Below are 14,470 nucleotides of genomic sequence, written 5' to 3' on the forward strand. Positions count from 1 at the left end.
AATGTGGATTAAGAAACAAGATTAAAATGAATAAACAAGTTTTTCAGGGGTGGGGAATGGCATGGGGCTAGAATAATCCTCTAGCCAGGCCACTTGTCCAGCTTTTTCCTGCTAAGGAACTCCTCAAATACCTCCCACACCTGAACAGAGGTCAAGTTCACAGGGGCAGCACCTCTGGGCCTAGCGATTGGGCCCCCACGGCCTGCAGTGAAGTCCTACCTTCAGAATTACTAGTTCTACCATCCTGTCCCTGTCTTCCCCAAGGTTTTAGCCAGTATTTCTCAGCAAGTGACTCAAATCCCCAACTCTAACCCAACCTGTTCCTTCAGATCCACGACTTAAAATTCCAGTTGCCTGGTAAATGGGACCCAAATCACAGCAGCCCCAACCCGTCCCCTCTTTCAGCTCGTTCAAGCTAGCACTCTAGGGACTCCCAGTTTTGATCAGTAGCCCCATCCGCTCCTCCCCCCTCTCCAAGTCCTGAACAGGTCCGAGGCATTTTTCTCCCGGGCATTTTTCTCCCGAGCTTTCCATCCCCTACTGAGCAAGCCTCCCTTTCGGGAAGGCCCCACTCCCCAACTGTCCTGGCCCTCTCAGGCAAACTTCTCTTGGGCCTGTGCCTACTCCAGCTGGGTTGGTGTTCCCAGACCACTGTATGCACTCTTGACATTCCTTCCTCAGTGACCTCATCTCCCCGCATGATTTCAAGCCACATTAATGCTAATAACTCCCAAGTCCATATTTATAGCACAGACATCAGTCCCAAGTTTCAGACTTGTATCCCACAGCCTACTGGCGCACAGAGATGCCACAGCACTTCACACTCATGGTCGTGGAAGTGGAATTCATCCTTGCCCTCGTTAAACCACATCCCTCTCCTCTGGCCTACCGGCCTGGAAGCCATAGTCACCCGACGCTTCCTCAGCCCCACGTCCACCCAGTCCTGCTCGTCCACGCCTCCTGCCCTGTACTTCAGGTCCTTAGCACCCAGACCACACGGCTTCTCAATAGCTCCCCGCCTCTGCCTGCACTCCCAGGAAAGCATCATCAGCACGGCTGTGTGATCCGCATGACCTTAGATGCTCCGGGCCACAGCACAAGCTCCAAAGCCTTTATCAGGAACCCCTGGGCTCTCGGCACTTGGCCCCTATCTGGCTGTCACAGCTGTTAGTGCGCAACCCGGCAGTGAACAGGTGGCGGAGCTCCTTACGGACTCCCCTCCGTGAAGACGAGCCCTCTTCCCCAGTCCACACCCACGCCCCGGGACTGCCCGACACCCCAGCAGGGCACTCAAGCACTGTCACCAATGCTCTGGGACTCAGGCAGACATTCCCTCCAGGAAGCCTTCCGTGATTATACTGCCAGTCAGCCCCACTGTGTGGTAACCGTGTTTGCTTTCCCCTCGAGGCTGAGTTCCCAGAGAGCAGCGTTTGCATCTTCTCATAGCCCCGCCTTCTTTGGGCCACCAACTTTTGGCGAATTAATGACTCAGTTAGTGGCCACATCTCACAGGTTCTACCTTAGCAATATCTTTTGCATCTGCTTCCACTGTGCTACCCTGCAAGTCCTTACTCACGCATGAAGGTAGGCCACTCCAATTCATTCCTGATTCCTACTGATCCCAGCTACTATACTGTCCTGCTAACATGTGCCCTCTAGTCCGGGGGCCACCATGCCGTTTCTCTACCCACAGCAAAAACCACAAATCCCAGTGCGGGGTCTGTTCTCAGCCTCAGAATCCTTCTCAACACAGCTCTCCAGGCAGGTAGTGCTAATCAGTTAGTTTTGGCTGCTACCGCTGCCAGATTTCCCAGCAATGTAATTGTGGTTAGAGGTCTATTCCGCTCCAGACCCCTTGGCCTCCGTGATTACCATCCGAGTAGGCACTGGCACCACATAGTAGCATTTCAAGGTTTTCTCCACATTTCATTCCATCCCTATTTACCACCATATCTCTAACTGGACTATGAGGGTTTTCCAATTTTTTTTTTTAAGATTTTATTTATTTATTTGACAGAGATCACAAGTAGGCAGAGAGGAAGGCAGAGAGAGAGAGGAAGGGAAGCAGGCTCCCTGCCGAGCAGAAAGCCCGACACGGGACCCTGGGATCATGACCTGAGCAGAAGGCAGAAGCCTAACCCACTAAGCCACCCAGGTGCCCTCCAATTGCTTTCTCTCCAAACCTCTGTCCATGCTGCAACTTCCTTTGAGACCTTGCTGCCTCCACTCACCCATCTGCCCCAATTCATACCCGAGCCCCTGGCTCATTTTAAGCATCACTTCCTCAATGTCAGTGGGTCTTGAAGTGTAGACCCTGGACAACAGCATCAGTAAGCACCCCAGCTGGTCAAAACATACTTCCCCAGGCTCCACTTGGGACCTAGTGAGCCAGAAACTCTGGGCTGGGGCCCTACAGGTGGCTCCAGTGTGGGCCCAGGTTTGAGAGGATTGCTCCGAGGTGCACTTTCCAGTCTCCCCTTCCCATGGCAACTGAGGCTGGTCACCGCACCTCACCTGCTCCCCCAGCATGTTACCTTTGTGGCCTCGTCTTGCTTGCCCCCTTCTGTCACCCGGGTTGGATGAGGAGCTTCCAGAGAGAACCCACATCCTTCCCCAAGTCTGTGGTCTCTGCCACACCTGCCCCAGCCTGGCACCAGGAAGGTTCACAGGCAGTGCTGGACCCTGAAAACAGGCTCATCTCTCACCTGGGTAAAGGAACGCCTTATGGTTGCTTTTTCTCAACTCCAACCTTGAAGCCTTCTAACTTCCCCACTGACGACATTCTGAGAATTTTCCAGAATGGCAGGATTGGTGCAGACTCTGTCCTTGGGCTTCAGATGAAGAGGCTGGCCTCCCAAACTGTGCTGTTTCCTACCCCAGACCTCACTTAGCCCCCATTTTGTAGCATGGAAGCCACCTGGTTGGTAAGAGAAAAGGGAGAGGCAATGATTGGTCACCTCCCACAGGTGAGAACCACGGAGGCTGGTTAAGAACTGCTTTACGTGACCTGTTTATGCCTCCCAGATTTGTGCTCGTGGGGAGAGAGGCTTTAGACCTATAAACAGATATGACAGCTTGCTAGAGGGAAAATTTTTTTTCTTCCCAAACCTGTGTTCTAAAGTTGCAGTAATAACCATGAGGTCCAGGTTCTGAATCAGTACTTTTCCAAAAGGAAATCAGGTAGAACCATGGATCATTCATGGCTGGAATGGAGCTAGGTGGTGTTCCAACAAAAGGCCCATGTGGTTGCTACCACCTCTCTTCCTAATTTTCCACTCTGCATATCAGAGAAATACCTCAGCATCGAGGAAACTGCTTTCTAGTCTAGACTCTAGCTTTAGTGCTACAAACACACACACTAAACTCTGCATAAAGATATCCGCACAAAGAGCAAGACTCAAGGTGTTAATAACAAGCTAGATAGCGCCAAGAATGTGAAACCGAGAATTTCTAAAATCTTTTCTGCAACAGCTTCTATGCCAGAGACGCAAGGATGGAGCTCTACACTAAACCCTAAGTGGAATCTAAGTCAAACCGTGAACTTCACCCTGCACGTTCAGCCTGCTTTTAGGACACACAAATTCAAGGGAAGTTCATCGTCAGGGTGTCCTCCTCCATGAAGGTGGTACACACTTGACTAGATTTTTCATCTCCTCTACCTGTAGTGCTCCAGTAAGATTTGGTATTTAATGACAGAATGCTGTACCTAAATTGTGTGACTGCTTTAAATCTGGGGTTGGGGGGTGCGGTGAAGGACTCTAGCTCATTACACAATTCTCTGAAGCTCTGTCTCCATCAATCAGAATGTTCAATGAATCAGAGCCTCTGACCACACTAGACACATGTTCGCTAAATTTAACTCTGCGTCCACAAGCACTCAGAATAGTTCATGGAGCTCTCAGCTTACCCTCAGACAGTAATTCTTCTAAGGCTGCTTTTCTGTAGCAGGCCAGCGCAGGGCAAGAGGCACTCCACGTGCTCTCTCGATGGCCATTGTTACAAGACTGGCCCGAGGTTAAGGGAATCCAGCAAGCCACAGTGACGGTGTTGATCCCCTTCTCTCCATAGTGGGGAACAGGAAGGGAGCAACAGATCACATTTCATGAGTTACAAGTAGTCTGCAGTGATGGCCTGACATGCTCGATGGTCCTTGAACCACATCCCATATTACTCAGCTGTCCAAGTCTAGCGTCCCTGAATCTCTTGCTTCTCTGAATTAGATGTGGCCAAGTTCTATAAATAGAGAGAAAGCAAACTGGTTCTGTCAATCTTCTCACACTCTGGCAGGATAACATATTTTAAAATTATAAAAATATCTATGTCTTCATCACTCTAAAATTATTACATAACACACGATTTTCTCAGGGGAAAAAAAAAAGCTTATTTTTGTCTCTCCTTACCTTCCAATACTTGTGGACCTTCAAACTTTTGTCATCAGTTTTTTCAAACTAGCATATCCAAATTGATGCCAAAATTCAGGGCCTACTATATGCCCAACTCTGTTACACAAATATACACAAATAGAGAAATGTTGGGGGGAGAAACCCGAGTATCACTTAAAATCCCAGACTGTCCATAGTAACTTGTATTGGCATGTACATAGATCACATCAGATAGACTGCAACTTCTTTTTTTTTTTTTTTTTTTTTTGGAGTGGGAGAGGGGTGGGGAGGGGCAGAGGGAAAGGGAAAATCTTAAGCAGACCCCTTGCCCAGTGCAGAGCCCAACTCAGGGCTTGATCTCACAACCCTGAGATCATGATCTGAGCCGAAATCAAGAGTCAAACACTTAAGTGACTGAGCCACGCAGGTGGCCAGGTAGAACACAACTTTTATTACACTATTAGCTCATGATCACTCTTCTTACCATGGGCCTTTAGGAGACAAGCACTGGACACTTTATCCCCAATGTCCTCTGGAAGGGGCCAACAGCCCCAAAAAGCTGAGGTCTTCAAGTTTTTATTGTTTTTGAGAGAGAGTGTATGTGTGTGTGTGCATGTGCACGCATGTAAGCTTGCACACACACATGCATGCTTGCATGAGCAGAGGATGAGCAGAGGGAGAAGCAGACTCCCCGCCAAGCATGGAGCCAGATGCGGGGCTCGATCTCGGAACCCTGAGATCACGATCTGAGCTGAAGGCAGAGGCTTAACCCCATGAGCCATCCAGACGCCCCGAACGCTGAGGTCTTAAAAAGGTCAGCTGATACACATGTATGTGGGAGACTCCAAAATCATGAGTTTGACCAACTCTCCAGTTATTCACTACCTACGCCCAGTGTGAAGGAAGCCTTCCCCAACACAGGCCGTGCTAAAACAACAATCATAACACACATTAGCAGACTTTATAAATAAATCATATTTTAATCACCTGGCTTTGTTTAATCCAGAAAATCACATTCACAGCTTTTTCTAGTCTGTGTTCCCTAACCATGTGACCTGATATATTTTCTGAAACACTTCATGTTTTAAGAATATTCTGCCTTTCATTTCACAACCCCAGAGCCAACTTCCCTTGCATTCTTAACAGCTAATACAGCCACCTCAAAGATGATGGAATGGTGATCAGCTATTGTCTCAAAGACCTTCAGAATAGTTAAAAGAGGAGGGAAAAAAAGAAAAAGGAAAGCGGGGAGAAAGGGTCACCAAGCAAGATAACTGCCAATGTTGCCTGCAATGATGGCTCTTCCTGAATGCTCCAATCACTGAAACCTTCTCCTCCTTGGTCAAGGCTGCCCTGGCCCAGGACCTGGAGCATTCCACTCCTCCCACCATTCCTTCTGCAGAGATTAGTGGGGCACAGAGGGGTCTGAAGCTTGTTTCTGCTGGTGACCTAAGGATTTCACAGTCCACGCTAAGCCAGGAGTGGCTGTCAGCCCGTTCGCCAGCACCAACCAGGCAGCTGGGGCACCATGCACCAGGCTAGAACCCTGGCAATGGCTACCACAGTGAATGTCAATGGCATACATTCCCAAGTGTCTACAAACACAGAAATAGGGATTTTTATTTGCTATATTTCCCACACTTCTTTAGGAAACATTCCCTGTGGGGATCGGCTCCCCCGAAGCTGAGCCCCCACTCCGAGCCCTGCACGTCACACTGGCCCTCAGAGCTTCACCACCTAACCTCTCACATCCTTTCCCTCCTTCTCCGGCTCACCCACCCTGTAGTGTGACCGTGCTGGCAGTGATCTGTTGAGTTCTCAGAGACAAAGAGGGGAAAGTTGCCTTGTTTTGAGGGTATAAAGTGTGACAGCACAGCTCTGATATCTCATGAGCTCTCAGGAAGACGAGTTTCCTCCTGGTAGGACTAATGCAAAAGCCTCCAGATAAGGTCACAGACTGCTTCAGTGGCCCAGAACAGGGAATTCCTGAAGTTTCTTTCTCTTAAACACAAACCCCGCCTCCTCATAAGAGCAACCTGGTAGATGGGTTTGTTTATCCCTACCAGAGGACACCTTGGCCTCCTCTAACATTGTCTAAAAATTCACCCTTGTTTCTCAGTAGTTTCTGGTGTGAGCTGAGACACTCTTTCACAGGAAACGGCCAGAGACTTTTTTTCGCGCGAGACTGAGCTAAGAGCCACTGACTCTGGGCCCACCTACCGCGTGGCACAAATCAAGTCTACTGCTTCCTTCCCTACCATCAAAAGCACCAAAGCTCAGGGTGGGCAAGCTCCCTGCAGGCAGAAAATCCAGAAGCTTGAGGAAAGGCGGCACCAGCTCCTGATCCACAGTGACAGAGTGTGACTGCAGAGGACACTCTGCAAAAGGTGGGCCGGGAATGGCATGGTGGCCTCCTCCTGCAGCTGGGGCAAACCACCCAGGCCTCTGTACTAGGAAAACTGTCACTCCTTGCTGGCATTACCTTCCTTGCTCCCTTCCACTGTACTGAGGGAGAAAAGCCCCACTACCCCTACTAAAAACTAAAAGTAAGACAGCCCTAAAACTGAGTCAGGAGGCCAACAGGATGCTGGGAAGTCTGGCCAAACAGAACTGGGTGCAGCAGGGAAGAGTCTGAGGCAGTCAAACCCTAGTGCGGGCGATTTAGTGTTCTTCATCAGAGGAAAGGCCTTCGATTTCGTCTCTGTCTCCCCCAATTGCCATCCAGAAGGCTTTGGCCACCTGTGGAGAGAAGCATGCAGCACATTTTAGGCAAGAGCTACCCTGCAGCTTGGTTCATGAGTCAGTCAATACGCTGAACTGATCAAGGCCTAACGCTCTATACCCTGCCCTCCAGCCCTCCAGCCCTGGGTAGCCAAACCCTTGGAGACCCTGACCCGGGACTTCCACTTCTAGAAATTTACACTAAGGACAAAATCAGAGTGACATACAAAGGTGATGGTGTGTTAAGATTATGCACAGCTTCTCTACTTATAGAAACAAAAAAACGCACATGACCTAAATGTCCAAAAGGGAAATGGATAAATAAATGAGGGCACAATCATACAATGAAATACCGTAAACCACATACATTTCCTGCCAAGAACATGTGTTGCGTTGGTAATAACAAAACAGAACAAAACAAAACGACTAAGGGTTTTCCAGCCCAACAGTTAGGAAGGCAAACATCCTGAGTCTCAATGAAAGTTCTATGTCACTCAACATTTGAAAAATCTTGGTTTGACTACAGCAAATATATTACTACTGTGTAAACATTCAATGAGTTTCAAGCTACCATCCAACTGAAAGTTCACACTGAGACATCTAGAAGTCAATGAGTGGGATACTTAATTCTAACAGCACCAGACGTTCTCATAGATACTCAATAAATATGTGACTGGTCGTCTCACCTTTTCTGCATGCAACTTTCTTTGCTCGTGAGGAAGCGTCGCAGCCTTGTCTAGGGGGAAAACAGATCTTAAGAAATTCGCTTAATAGCACAGGAGAGTCTGGAGTGTACGGATGTTCTAACGCTAGAAGATGAGAGATGGGTTTCAAAGACAAATGCTTATGGCGCAGTCATTACAGCTGTTAGGGAGTTTAAGTCTTCCCGATTTTCCACAAGGGGATGATGTGAGTAAACTGGCAGGGATCTTACTGATTCCAGGTTAATGAGACACACTGAAAGAAACCGAGAGAGGCAAGAAAAGAAGGGAGAGTAAGAGGAAAGAGAGTGAAGAAAGAGGAAAACTTTTCCCGGGGGAATTTCTACCAACAGAGGATGGCACAGTCCCCCAGGCACCAGGTGTCTCCAGACAGCTGACACCAGAGCATGGAATCCAATCAGTGGTTACAAAACAAAATCCTACCATATAAAATAGAGGAGCACCAGGAGAGGAACATGTTAGACATGATGGAGCCAATTACCTTTCATTTCCTTTAACTTTGAAAACAGTCTTTCAAAATTCTCCAAATCTCCTCCACCAGTAGTAAGACTGGCTAATTCTTGAATATCCAGATCTAACATGGGATCTGAAAAAAGGATTTGTCACATTATTTGCCCGAAATGACTTCTGCGTGTGCTAAATACACAGTCATACAGAATCGATCTTAGCTTTGATGGGAGCCATCACTGAATGAGTACTCCATGTGTCCCCGCTTTCCTGTGTGTGGTGCTCCCCCTGCTTGGCTGCTAGTGCGCCCCCACAAATGAAGAGTAAGCTTATTTTATCCTTACATTATACTGAGGCAAAGAACTTGGTTTCATCTTAGAGATAAGAAATGTAGAGCTGTGAGTTGAAGTGACTTGCTCAAGGTCACAGCTGGTGTGAACGCAGCGGATTCACACTTAGGTGTTTCCAACTCTAAAGGCCACCCTCTCTACTGAGGGGTATCGATCAACAACAGATGTCTGGAATTTATACCATATTTTCCTGTACGACAAATATTTTCCCATTACGGACAGCCACTATATAAGGTGGTTAGGGCAGTAATCGATGCCTGTGATTTACACATGAAGAAGCTGGCTTTAAAAATGAACTCATCTAAAATTACAGCTACTCGGCAGGAAAGCCAATGCCTACCTATTTCCTTACTACAAATCCTTCACTATTTCTATCACAGCCTGTTATCTCTTTACACAATTTATTTTTAATCAGCATTCTTACTCACTCTCCACTCTATGCCAAACACCTCTAGGAAGTCTTTCCTAGCCAGCCCAGTTCACAGGTCTCCTTCCCTAGAATTCATCCCATACTTTTTAGAGAGGGAGAGAGTGCGTGTGAGCTGGGGGACAGGGATGGGGGAGAGGGAGATAGAATCCTCAAGCAGACTCCTCGCGGAGTGTAGAGCTCAACTAGGGTGGAGGGCTCAATCCCACGACCCCAAGATCATGACCTGAGCCGAAGTCAAGAGTTGGAGGCTTCATCAATTGAGCCACCCAGGGGCCCCATGATTCCATTTCATTTCTGTGACAGATCCATGAGGAAAAATTTTATTTTATAGAAAGGGAAACTAGGGCCTATAGAGAGGCTAAATAACTCACTCAAGGTCATCTCACCATTAGTGGCAGAGCTATGATTTGAAGCCATTTGTCCAGGACTCCAAGTCCACAACCGTGAGCATTATACTGCAAGGCTCATCTCTACAGTTTTAAGGTACAAGCTGCTTGAAGACAAGGACAGCTTCTAATTCTCCACATCAACTACAACGCCATACAGATAATCTAGTGTTAAGAATGCACTTTAGCTTATAAATTTCCTTTGGTTCAGGGGAAGTTTCATGGAGGCAGCAGATGCACAGGGCTGGAGGTTAAGAATCTGTGATTTATCTATGCATACATGGTAGCTGGACGTGCACAGAATCACTCCATGCTTAAATATGGGTTTGGCAGAGGAGTTTAGATGGAGCACCGAGGAATGGCAATCTTGAGAGGCCGGATGAAGGAGGGTCATCTAACAGAGAAAGGAAAAGAATAACCAGAGAAGTCAGAAGTGTCGGGTGAGCAAGAGAAAATGTTTCAAAAAAGGACTGATCTGTAATTTTGAAAGCTGCCAAGAGGTCAAGACAAGGACTGGGAAATACCTATTACCTTTAGTGGTCTGGAGGTCGCTGGTGAACTGTTTTAGTAGCAAAATGGGACAAAAACTAGGTGGGAGTGAGCTAAAGAGTAATGGGAGGTGAGGGATGGAAAGTTCTCCCTCCAATAAAGAGAGGAGGAAGATGTGGGATTGACAAGGGATTTACCCCTGTTTGGCTTGGTTTTTACCTTCTTTTAAAATTTTGAAACAATTTTAGTATTACAAAAAAGTTGCAAAAACAGTAGGGTTCCACCTTCATCTCCTAGCCGAAGTATGACACAAGTTGAGAAGTTAATAATGGTACAGTGCTATTAACCAAACTACAGACTTCATTCCACCTTCGTCACTTTTCTCCCTAGCATCCTGTTTCAGAAGCTTACAGAGAATTCGGCTACGATATCTCTGTAGTCTTCTTCAATGTGTGACCACTCCTTATAGTCTTTCCTCGTCTGTCATGGCTTTGACACTTCTGAAGAGAACTCGTCAGTGATTTTGTAGACAGTCCCTCAGTATGGGTTTGTTGGATGTTTTCCTAGGAGACTGAGGTCACACACCTTGGCATGGAGACCACAGGCATGATGAGTCCTTCTGGTGCCCCTAGCAGGGGGCACAGGATGTCAGCACGCCTTACTGCTGGTGAGCTTCAACACCACTGAAAGGCTACCTGCCGGGTTTCTCCAGGGCAAAGTTACTATCTTCCATTTTGTATTAAGTAAGTATCTCGGGAGAGCTACTTTAGAAGATGTAGATGTCACGTTTCTTCGCAAACTTTCATCTACTAACTCTCACATCCATTGGTGGATCCTGATCGTGGCTGATAAGGATTTTTCTTTCCCTCATTCCTTCCATGTGTATTAATTAGAATTCTTCTGCAAGAAGAGCCGCCCTTTCTTGCCCAGTTATTTCTTATATTAGTTTGGATTTACAGATATTTATTTTGCTCTATGGGTTGCAGCCCAATACTAAATTCGATCTCGCTGGTCACACTGCTCCAGCATGGGCCACTGGAAGCTCTCTCCAAGGTTGGCCTGGTGCCCTTTCAACACGCTCCCACCCCTTCTGTCAGTAGTTCCTTACTTTCTGGCCCCAGGAGATGGCTCTAGGTTCAGCATCCTGCATTCTTCCTGCCCCGGACCTAGAATCAATCACTTCTCCAAGGGCCCCTGGATCCTTTTATTGGCAAAAGGTATTTAAAAAGCAAGATCTGAATGCTAAGGGTGTCAATAGCTATTGGGAGTGTGAGTGCTTCCAGGCCCTCTCAGTGGAAATAGGTAGGAAACACACACACACACACACACACACACACACACACACACACTAACATGCACATGCATATCTCTGTTTATTGCTCTATTGCTCTAACTGTTAAGTATGTCATCATGCTAATACCTTGAGTTCCAGCCTAGAACCAAGGGTTCAACCCAGCTTTTTCCTTTCCTTAGATGTGGCTTCTTTCTCAAACAGTGAGAAACCTTGCTCTCATTCTCTAGATTTTCTGATTTTTTTTCAACCCTGATATATACAAAATATACATAATTTCAGCATTTCTAAACCATACCCCTATGACATTCAAATGTATTAAACAGAGTTCGTTATTTCTGTTCCACTGTTTCTGTTTGGGGCCTCCTGGTATCCGGTCAGAATGCTATTTCCCCAAGTTATTTAGGTTAGTGTGGTTACTGGTTTGCTTTCATGGCAGAGACTTTAGTGGGTCTAAAGCCAGTAGGAGGGACCCAAGTGAGAAGACAAGGTTAAACATACTAAAGAGAAAAGAGATTATACGTAATTTTTCCTTCTTAATATGCGTCTATTACCAAACACTTAAGTTTTCTACATGGACACTCTTCTAATCAGAAATAGAGTTTTGCAAATCCTGCATGTTGGGCCCTCTGTGGCATAAAAAGAAAGCAGAGATGTTAGTAGTTTCCCCAAAAAAAGGACATTTACAGTTACCGTCAACTACATTTCTTGGCTTTGGGACGTCAGAATGGATTCTAGTCTCAGTTCTGGGACCTTTCTGTTAGATGCCCTTGGACAAGTTCTTAAACTGCTCTGGGCCTCAGCTCCGTCTCCATAAAATAACTTCTCTGCCAAACTTCATTACCAAACATGAGAAAGTAGATCTAAAAGAACTTTCAAAGGATGTGAAAGGGCTTATAAAGTTGTATTATTCTTGTTACCATCAATTCTGCCAACTGTTAAATACTATGAAAAAAAAAAACTGGAATATGGAGATATAAAGCTGTTTCACCACCTGGTTCTGTCTGTCTCCGTTAAGATGATCTGAATCAAGATCCTGCTACAAGAATCAGAGAAAATGGTACCCACGGACTGCTTCTGTGGTTATTCTCCCTCCTTTTCTGATAGCTGTCCACAAGGCTCACATTCACTTGGGGTACACTATCAATTTTCTTCCCTTGTTCATGTTTCAAGTTAATTTCCCCCCAGATGATTTATGCCCCATACCTCTTCCAAGTTCCACAGAGCAGTCTCCTGGCAGCCAAAGGAGGAACTTACCCACGACACTATCAGCCTGAGTGTCTGTTGTGTTAGATGCACCGCCCCGATGATCCAAGAGAGATTCAGTCCTCGCTGCTGCTGGCAAATGGGGCTGCTGTTGAGGAAAATACACACAAGCACTAATTTAATAGTAGGCTATTTCAGAACTAAAGCCAGAGAGACTTTAAGAGACACTTCCCCTCCCTGGTTGGCTTTAGAGAAGCAGTAACAGAAGCTAGAGACAATGAGAGATGGAAGAAGAAGCAATGTCACATTAAAAAAATAAATAAGAGGCTAAAAATTCACTAACTCAGGAATATTTTCCCTTCAGGAAAAACCAGAAAGTATTATGATTTTGCTATTGGCTACTAAAACACGCCTTTTGTTTGCTTTAAGAGCCATGTTTTATTCAAAATGTGAAAATGGACATAAGCATATCACAAAGTGCTCAAGACTGATGAAAAAGATGCCTGGGGAGACAATATGGCAGTCTGCTGTGCAGTTTGCTCTTGATTCCAGCATGCTGACCAAGGTACACTCGAACCCAAATCCTTGAGGCCACAGGGTCAAAGTCAGACGATGAAGCCCACTGAAGGCAGGGACCCTGCCTCAGATTGGTACAGGGCTTCGGACATAGGATTACTGACAAAGAACCATCAATTCTATTTTATAAAGATCGGGAGGCAACTTTATGTCTCAAGGAAATCCTAGCACGTTTTCTTAAAGCCTCTAGCAAAACCAAAACCAAAACCCCATGGAACAGCCCAAACTGTAAACATCTTGAGAGGGCTTATTGCTTTAATGCCGAACCAGCCTTCTCTCAACAGGTACCAGGCGCAAGAGGACTGTTTTAGGTTCTCTTTTTACCCTTGGTCTACTATTGTCTGCTGCCTCTTAAATGGAAAGGAAAAAATGACAATGGTATAGAGACTTGAAACAATGAGAAAAAACAACAATGAGAAAAAACCAAACTCTGAAAGGATCCAGGAAGAATCTTTACCTCTGAGGCACACATATCTGCTGACCCAATGCTATGGTTTGCTCCAGCCAATGAGCTAAGAAGACTAAAGCCTTGGTTCCTATCTGAAAAGAAAACAATACAATCACTGAAATTTGTTATTTACATTTTAAAATGTTAAAATGACCGTGATGAAGAAACAAACAGTGGCTACTGCCTCATTATAAAAGTTTTAACTACAGAAACTGTTACTGTTGGATGACATCAGGAATGTATAGGTCTTACTCATGTTTGCATTTTCTTTATAATTATTATATGAAAATACAAATTTTTGTGAATAAAAATTTCTTAAAAAAAATAGTCACCAACAATTACCATACTCTTTCAAATCTGAATAACTTAAAACTCACAGATAGGGATCTGGGTCTAATATAATGGCAGGGCCATTACAACAAACAAGACCACTTGCTGGTTCTTTTGCAAAGGTTAAGAGCACCCATGTTTTTTTTTTTAAACTTTATTTATTTGAGAGAGAGAGCAAGAACATGAGCCAAAGGGGAGGGGAAGACAGAGGGAAAAGGAGAAGCAGACTCACAACTGAGCAAGCAGTTGCGAGCCCCAACATGGGGGCTTGATCACAGGACACTGGGATCATGACCTGAGCCGAAGGCAGATGCTTAACCAGCTGAGTCACCCAGGCGCCCCAAACAGCACTTATGTTTCAACAGTCACTATGAACCAATATTCTGGTGTTTTAAACAATATTTTAAATGTCCAGAAACATTTTTAAAAAATCAACACAAAGGCATTATTATCAGGGGAAAAGGAACATGCTGCCAGAATCTCTGGGGCAGATGCCAAGGAAGCTGAACTTTCATTTTATTTTTTGTTTTCAAGTTGATTTTTTATTTTTAGTAATCTCTACACTCACAAACCTGAGATCGAGTGTCAACCCCAAGATCAAGAGAGGCATGCTCGTCAAACAAAAAGAAATAAAAGGCATCCAAATCAGCAAAGAAGTCAAACTTTCACTCTTCAAGATGACATGATACTCT

At 45.7% G+C, this 14,470-nt stretch overlaps 1 protein-coding gene across 2 annotated transcripts in view; it reads right to left on the reverse strand.

The window, feature by feature from the left end:
- Positions 1–5,339: 5,339 nt before the first annotated feature.
- Positions 5,340–14,470, reverse strand: part of AAGAB (alpha and gamma adaptin binding protein) — a 49,318-nt gene continuing 40,187 nt past the window's right edge. Inside the window, exons 6-10 of one of the 2 annotated variants that reach the window (XM_059180901.1) lie at positions 13,458–13,540; positions 12,476–12,572; positions 8,307–8,411; positions 7,790–7,839; positions 5,340–7,121 (exon numbers count right to left, since the gene is read on the reverse strand). In XM_059180901.1, coding sequence (XP_059036884.1) covers positions 7,044–7,121; positions 7,790–7,839; positions 8,307–8,411; positions 12,476–12,572; positions 13,458–13,540 — 413 coding nt within the window. In that variant the 3' untranslated portion in view covers positions 5,340–7,043. Of the gene's footprint in view, positions 7,122–7,789; positions 7,840–7,918; positions 8,061–8,306; positions 8,412–12,475; positions 12,573–13,457; positions 13,541–14,470 lie in introns of those variants that run through there. The other variant, XM_059180902.1, reaches the window with a different exon arrangement.

This window comes from Mustela lutreola, chromosome 7 (assembly GCF_030435805.1).
Source record: "Mustela lutreola isolate mMusLut2 chromosome 7, mMusLut2.pri, whole genome shotgun sequence".
Classification (NCBI taxonomy): Eukaryota; Metazoa; Chordata; class Mammalia; order Carnivora; family Mustelidae; genus Mustela; species Mustela lutreola.